This window comes from Emydura macquarii, unplaced genomic scaffold, assembly GCF_026122565.2.
Source record: "Emydura macquarii macquarii isolate MOO-44397 ecotype Brisbane River unplaced genomic scaffold, CSIRO-AGI_Emac_v2 contig_3130, whole genome shotgun sequence".
Classification (NCBI taxonomy): domain Eukaryota; kingdom Metazoa; phylum Chordata; order Testudines; family Chelidae; genus Emydura; species Emydura macquarii.
The window spans coordinates 1-7,549 of record NW_027133267.1 but is presented as its reverse complement, the minus strand read 5'-3'; the positions used below and the strand labels follow the sequence as shown (position 1 = coordinate 7,549).

The 7,549-nt window shown below is 64.3% G+C and overlaps 1 protein-coding gene across 2 annotated transcripts; it reads left to right on the top strand.

The window, feature by feature from the left end:
* Window positions 1-1,459: 1,459 nt before the first annotated feature.
* On the top strand, window positions 1,460-7,543 carry LOC137142067 (guanylate-binding protein 1-like). 2 transcript variants are annotated; one of them, XM_067531285.1, is made up of 11 exons: window positions 1,460-1,563; window positions 1,764-1,967; window positions 2,116-2,243; window positions 3,420-3,529; window positions 3,919-4,112; window positions 4,354-4,596; window positions 5,253-5,533; window positions 5,816-6,028; window positions 6,518-6,620; window positions 6,711-6,901; window positions 7,086-7,543. In XM_067531285.1, exons 2-11 carry the CDS (start codon window positions 1,781-1,783, stop codon window positions 7,302-7,304), a joined length of 1,869 nt encoding a protein of 622 aa, XP_067387386.1. In that variant the 5' UTR covers window positions 1,460-1,563; window positions 1,764-1,780; the 3' UTR covers window positions 7,305-7,543. The 2 variants fall into 2 exon arrangements, with proteins under 2 accessions (XP_067387386.1, XP_067387387.1); XM_067531286.1 differs by lacking the exons at window positions 1,460-1,563; window positions 1,764-1,967; window positions 2,116-2,243 and adding an exon at window positions 2,462-2,558.
* Window positions 7,544-7,549: the final 6 nt, after the last annotated feature.

The following is a 7,549-nucleotide window of genomic DNA, read 5'->3' as shown; positions in this document are numbered from 1 at the left end:
TCCAAGCAGCAAAGCTCCGCATGTCCCTGTCTCAGGGAGAAACACCAGCCGGGTCCCAGTTTGGGAAAGGACCCTGCCTCTCGCGAAGGGTGACTGGGATGGATGTTGCAGCAGAGCAGGGCGGGGAAGGACAGGTGGATCGTCACGCTCCGGCTGTCAGCACCTACCTCTGCCGCCTGATCTGCCACCCGCACTAGCAGCTCTCCCCGTCTGCAGCTCTCCAAGCAGCGCTGGCTCTAAGCAGAGCTCGCTGGGGGGCCACCAGGCCCAGGGTCCTCTGGCAGGGCCCAGCAGCCCATATCCTTTTTCTCCAAAGGCAGTGCTGGCCCAGACTCCAGCGTGCCAGGGGCTATACATTATGTCTGCTATTCATTAGGTGTTCTACGGTAGCGCCCAGGACCGCAGTGCGCCAGGCCATGTACGTTATGATTGCTATTTACTAGGTATTTTACAGTAGCACCCAGGACCCCAGCACGCTATGCGCTGTACACATACAGAAGCCAGAGCTGGGCTCTGTCCCAGGCAGCTGCCACCTGAGCGTCTCCAGCCCTGCCTGTGCCATGGGGGCTAATTGCTTAAGTGCCAGGATTTGAGATCAAGGGTTTATCTGAACCTGCCCCTCCCAGCTGTGCCCCTTCCCCCTAGCATCGCTGCCCCCCAGCACTGCCATCCCCTTACGCCCCATCCCCCCACCCCCACGCTCCTTCGCAGGTGAGCAGCACCTAAGTCTGCCCTCGCCCACGCTCGCTCCCCAAACTGGCTGGCACCTGCTGGCCCCGACGTTCTCCCCCCTCCAGGTGGCACCTGCCACCGCCGTGAGCCGGATCGATCCATGCGGCGCCCGAGCTCGCCCTGCGCCTGCCGAGATCTGTTTGCTCAGAGATTGCTCAGCAAACGCAGCCGGCAGCACCTTATCTCCCAGGCAGGGACCGGCTGGAGAGACCAAGCGGGGACGCAGCGTTCGTGGCGGAGCTGCGGGATGGATCTCTACCTCGGCTTCGTCTTTCTGGAGGGGTGGGGCTGGGGGGCGGGGCTGGGGTGGGGGCCGCGGCTCCCAGCACAGGCGGGTCCCGGGGTCCGGGCGGGTTCCTGGCCAGGAGCTGCGCCGAGAGAGCAAAGGTGTCCCGGTGACGCTGCTCTGTGACGTCACAGCGAGACTGCGGTGAGACGAGGTGACATCACAAGATGTCGCTGTGACGTCACGATCCCGCGATCAAGTGCTGTGACGTCACTAGGAGACGCTGTGATGTCACGACGAGACTGCGATTAAGCGCGCACGTCACCTTTACAGGCTGTGATGTCACGACGAGCCAATGACGTCACGCTTCCGCCCCGCAGTGGGTGACGAGCGGCATTTGCGCCCTCTCCGGTTTTCGCGCCTCCTGACTTCCGCCCCACAGGGCCCCGCCTCCTAACGCTCGGCGGCGATTGGTCGGCGGCCGCTCTCGCGGGGCGGGAACCGCGATTGGCTGAGCCGCGCGGCGCGTGTGTGGCGGGAAGATTCGTGAGCCGCGCGGCGCGTGTGTGGCGGGAAGGAGCCAACGTCTGCAGCCCGGCCGCGCGGTGAGCAGCGGGGAGGGCCGGGGAAGGGACCCCCCGCACGGACCCCCGGCCATCCCCCCGGGACCCCCGCCCGCCCCCTGAACCGCCCGGGACCCTCCCCCGCCTGGGCTCCCCGGGACGGCCGCGCTCCGCCGGGTCATGGCGGGAGGGGCCTTCCCAGCGGGACGGAGCTACTGACCCTCCCCGCTCTGTGTCCGTAGCACACCTGCCTAGCGCGATGGAGATCCCCATGCCGGCCCCCGTCTGCCTGATCGAGAACAGCCTGGCCGGGGAGCTGCGGGTGCAGCAGGAGGCGCTGCGGGTGCTGGCGGAGATCGCCCAGCCCGTGGTGGTGGTGGCCGTCGCCGGGCTGTACCGCACCGGCAAGTCCTACCTCATGAACAAACTGGCCGGCCAGAGATCGGGTGAGTCAGACGGGCACCGGGACACCTGGGTTCTCTTCCCTGGCACTGGCAGGGGAGTGGGGTCTAGTGGTTAGAGCAGGGGGCTGGGAGCCAGGACTCCTGGGTTCTGTCACTGCGTCTGTCCCAGCTCCACCCGTCTCTCCCCCAGGGTTCTCGCTGGGCTCCACGGTGCAGTCTCACACCAAGGGCATCTGGATGTGGTGCGTGCCCCACCCCCGCCGGGCCGGCCACACCCTGGTGCTGCTGGACACCGAGGGGCTGGGCGACGTGGAGAAGGTGAGTGGGGGGTTGGGGGACAGTGTGTGAGAAGCAGCCAATTTGCAGAGCAGCTGTAAAGCCCCTTGGCACGCAGGGGCTGTTGGGACTTGTAGTTCCCAGGGGCTGCTGGGAATTGTAGTTCAGGGCAAGGCATGCTGGGAAAGGGGATGAGGTATTTAAGGAGCTCCCTCTGCTAAGGGCCAGACTCCTAGCAAAGGAGCTCCTTGCTGGGGAAGGAGGTGCTGTCTGAGGTAGAGCTGATGCCCTCTGACGGGAGCAGAGCCAATGCTGGGGTGCTGGGGATACCGTGTGGGGCTGGGAAGGAAGGCCCAGGTGCGTGGCTGCAAGTGGTTTGGGAGAACTGTTGAGATAAAGAAAAACTTTCCTGTCCTGAATTGTGATGAAATGTCAAAATGGGGGAAAAGTGCCAGGGACTGAAAATGGGAAACGTGTCCTGAGTATGGGGCATGCAAAAAAAGTGGAGACCTTTGGAATATTTCATTTTGAATTTCCAGCTTTTTTTTCTTTCTTTTCTTGGTCCAAATTTACCAAGATGTTGGCAGTGGGGCCAACGCCCCGCCCTGCCTGCTACAGGGAGTGTGAAGATAAATACATTCAACCTGGCGAGGGCTCAGACACTGCAGATACGATGGATCCGTTGAGAAGGATCCCGCAGGCTTGGCCGCGTGTTGGCATCGCCTTGCCGTAGGCGGAGGGAGGAGCCGGCATCGCCAGACACCAGGGACCCAAAGATGCATGAGAGCAGCTGAACCCCCCCTGCCCTGCTCTGCAGGCTGCTGCGGCTGGAACCCTGGGGCAGGGCAGGGGGGAGCGGGTGTCACCTTCCCAAAGCTTTAACGCAGCCACGCGGGTCAGAAACTTACTTCAGGAACGGGCGAGCAATGGAAGCCCCTCCCCTTCACGTGCCTCCAGAAGCTGGGGATTTCCTGGGGTGCGTGGGGGGAAATACGCCAACCCCAAATGGCAACTCTCCCGGCTCAAAGAACGGGAATTCACTGTGGTCTGGCAGAGAGAGCCATGAGCTGGGCTTCCAGAGAGCTGGGCCGGTCTGTGCCCTGTGCCTCAGTTTCCCCCTCTATGCCAATGGGCTGATGGTCCCGCCTTGCCCTGCGTGGGGCTGTGAGCTCTGTGGCTGGGACGCGCTGGGGACGGTGACGCTGGGTGTCGTTCCAGGGCGACACGAAGAACGACACGTGGATCTTCGCGCTGGCCGTGCTGCTCGGCAGCACCCTGGTCTATAACAGCATGGGCACTATCAACCAGCAGGCCATGGACCAGCTGCAGTATCCTTGCCAGGCGGCTGGGGGGGGGGCATTTCCCTGGGGAAGGGTCCTGTGGTTCTATCCAAACGCTTCACCCCCAGCGAAGCCGTGACCCACAGCGCAGTGTGTGCACCACGGCACCTTCTAGCAGCCGCTCCGTGTAAGGGGGGTAACAACCCACTGCTGCCCTGAGCTGCGGAGTTGCTCCTTCAGCTCCAGTACTGCAGGCAGCTTCTCTGAACCCTGTGGACCGTGGATTCAATTCCTGCTTCTGGGGTGGTGATGGAATATCCTCCCCTTTGTCCCAGTTCCTTCTGAGCCCCCATTGCAGGTGGGTTTGGGGGGTTCCCTGAGGGAATGGGACCCCCCTGCGGGGGGCGCTGTGTCTCCAGTTCCTTATCTGGCCCCAGCTACGTGACTGAGCTGACAGAGCACATCAAGGTGACGGTGGCGGGCGGGGGCGGCCGGCAGGATTCGGAGGAGTTTGTGCGGTTCTTCCCAGCCTTCGTGTGGGCCGTGCGGGATTTCACGCTGCAGCTGGAGCTGGACGGGCGGGAGATCAGCGAGGACGAGTACCTGGAGAACGCCCTGAAACTAAAGCCAGGTAGGGGAGCGGTGCTGACTTCAGGGCAGTGCTACGGGGGTGGTGTTTGCTTGAGACAGAAACCCAAGCCGTCAACACCTCACAGGTGTTGCTGGTCCCTGGGAGTTGGGGCATTTGCTGTCCCAACCAAATTCCAACTGGGATGGTTCCAAAGGGAATGTGTCCAGCAGCCGCCGCGCTGCCCCCCCAGAAGCAGCTGCATCTCGGTGCAGGGCTGCTGCCCAGCTCGTCTCCTCCCCAGGCAGCACCAAGGAAACCCAGCTGTACAACCTGCCCCGCAAGTGCATCCGCCAGTTCTTCCCGGCCCGGAAATGCTTCATCTTTGTCCAGCCGGCCGGCCGGAGGGACCTGGCCCGGCTGGAGGATGTTCGGGAGGCCGAGCTGGAGCCCGAGTTCCTGGAGCAGGTGGCCCGGTTCTGCCGCCACGTCTGGGAGACATCACAGCCCAAGACCATCCCGGGTGGCCATGTGGTGACCGGGGCCAGTGAGTGTCCGTAGCCCTCGGACCGGGGAGTCAGCGGCTCCCTGTGCTGCGCTGAGGCCGACAGGGCTCGTGAGAAGCTGGGCAGGATGAACTGAGCTGGGAGGGCTTCCCTGGTGTGCGGCACTGGCGGCACCAATTCTGGTGCCTGCGCCCAGCCCTGGGGAGTGCGGTTCGAAGGGACGCTGGAGAATCATCAAGGGCAGCGCAGAAGCACGGAAATGACCCGTGGCGGGGGGGAGCCCGACAGAGCAGGTCTGGTTAGCAGGTCCCTGGGGAGAGGCCTGGATGGCCAGGGGCGGGCCACATCTCCCTGGGAAGGGATGCCCAGGTCCCAGAGGGCCGTTGGGCTGTGGAGAAAGGCAGAGGAGGACCCAATGGCTGGGGGTGAAACCAGGTGTGTCCCAAGGAGAGATGAGGCTCGGGGGAGACTGGGGTGCTTTTCCATCTGGGATGGGGCACTGGGGTGTATCTGGGGGTGATGAGGGCACGTCCCAGGCTCAGCGTCCGTGCTGCAGGGGAGGGCGGGTCACGGGGTGCAGGATGGGGCAGGGAGCAGCCAGGCTTCTGCAGGGTGTGGGGGGGCCGGGCTCCCTGATGGGGACCCTACCTCTCCGGCAGTGCTGGGGAACCTTCCACTGACCCCGTCCCTCCGGCAGTGCTGGGGAACTTGGCGGTGACCTACATGGACGCCATCCGCAGCGGGGCGGTGCCCTGCGTGGAGACCGCGGTGCTGGCCCTGGCGCAGACGGTGAACTCGGCGGCGGTGCGGGAGGCCGTGGCTGTCTATAAGAAGCAGCTGGGGCAGCGGGCGGTGCTGCCCACGAATACCGCGAACGAGCTGCTGGAGTTGCACGCCCAGTGCGAGCGGGAGGCGCTGCGGGTGTTCATGGCACGCACCTTGAAGGACGATGATGGCCGCTTCCAAGGGGAGCTCATGGTACAGCCCCTCGCACTGGCCCCAAGGGTTATGGGCCAGCTGTCCCTCTGTGGGGTGGGCCGGTCTTGGGCTCCCCTGACCCTGTTCCCTGAGGTTCTCCGCGCTCCCGCCCCTGTTTAGCTGGAGAGCCGAGATGCCAGGCCAAGGGGACCCCGCCTAATTTCCGGCGCAGGCGCATCAGCTCACGCCTCTGCCCCATTGGGCCCCTCGTGGCTCGCACCCTTGCCGCTGTGCACCCCCCACGCTGCCTCACACCCGGCCTCTCTGTGCCCATCTTGGCAGCACCAGCTGGAGGAGCAGAAGCAGGACCTGTGCCGGCGCAACGATCTTGCCTCCACAGAGCGCTGCACGGCCGCTGTGAAGGAGCTGTCGGGTGAGCTGGATGACTGGATCAGGCAGGGGCTCTATGCGGTGCCTGGGGGCTACCGGCGCTTCCTGGAAGACCAGCGGCAGATGGTGGAGAGATACCGGCAGGTGCCTGGGAAGGGGATCAAGGTAGGAGAGGGCTGGAGCCCGCCTTTGTGTGTCTGTGACCCCCAGTCTGCATCCCAGGAAGTGCTGCTGATAACCAGAGAACAGCTTCCTCAGCCGGGCAGTTCCTGGATCCTCCCCGGAGCAGGGGCAGCATCAGAGTGTGAGCCCATCCCCCCCCATAACCCTCCCCACTGCCAGCGTGTCCCGGGGACCTGGTTCCCATGGCCCATCCAGCCCTCGACTGCTGTGCTGGAGGGGGAACGGTCAGTGCCCGTGGATGGGGCCGTTTGTCCTTTAAAAGCCGGGCACAGCCCCCGCTCATCTGGAACAGGCGCTGAGGGTGTCGAGTGGGAACCAAAGGCTGACTCTGGGGCTGGATGGGAGCTGGCGCCTCCTAGAGGGGAGAGGCCCCATGTCCCAGCCCCCACCCGTCTGAGCCAGTCCAGAATCTCAACCCGGATCCCCGGGGCAAACTCCCCTGACCCTGTGGCTCTCCCTGTCCATCCCCAGGCCAACGCAGTTCTGCAGGAGTTCCTCCAGTCCAAGGAGGCCGTGGGCCATTCCATCCTGCAGACGGACAAGGTCCTGACAGAGAAGGAGAAGGAGATGGCAGGTACCCGCTGGGGGGGGGGTACGTCATGCCACTGGGGTGGGGGAGACCATGCCTGGACTGCAGCTGACCGCACCTCTCTCCCCATCCCAGCCCAGCGAGCCCAGGCCAAAGCAGCCGAGCGGGAGCAGCAGATCCTGCAGCAGGAGGCTAAGCTGCAGCAGAAACTGAAGGACCAGGAACGCAGCTACCAGGAGAACCTGCGGCAGCTGGAGGAGAAGCTGGAGGGCGACAGGAAGAAGCTGCTGGAGGAGCAGGGCAAGATGGTGGATCAGAAGCTGAAGGTAGCGGGGGGGCCGTGGGTGCTTGGAGCTGTTTGAGCTCATCCTTCCCAGCGCTGCCCCACACTAGCAGGGGAAGAACACACACACACACACAGAGACCCCTCCAGCAGAGGGTAACCCGTGGGCGCGCGCACACACAGAGCATGAGGCTGGGGTCCCCCGTCACACTTTTGCTGTCCTGCAGGAGCACAAGGCCCTGCTGAGGGAGGGTGTCCGGGAGGAGGCCGGACGCATGGTGGACGAGATCCGCCGGCTGCAGCAGCAGAGCGAGGAGATTCAGAAGCCGTCGTGGATCTCTTCGGTGCTGGAGACGGTGAGCGAGGCTGCCCCCTTCGTGTTACCCGGCGTCATTGGTGGAGCTACTGGGGCCGCCGGCCGCTTCATCAGTCGCCTGTTCCGATGAGGAGCCTCGTCACCTGCTCGCCTCTCCACCCCAGCGCCCCGTTCACCCGCGACATCCCCCGCCACAGGATGCTCCTGTAGCAAGCAGCTTAGTAACTTCCAGCAAAGTGCTGGGTCATTCTGAATGCAATGTGGAAGGCTCCCAGCCCCCATGCTGTGTGGGCTGGGCTGGACCCCCGGCTGGCAGGGGCAGGAGGAATATCTCGCCCCACAAGGCATTGCAGAGAGGTTGCATTGTGGGAGTCT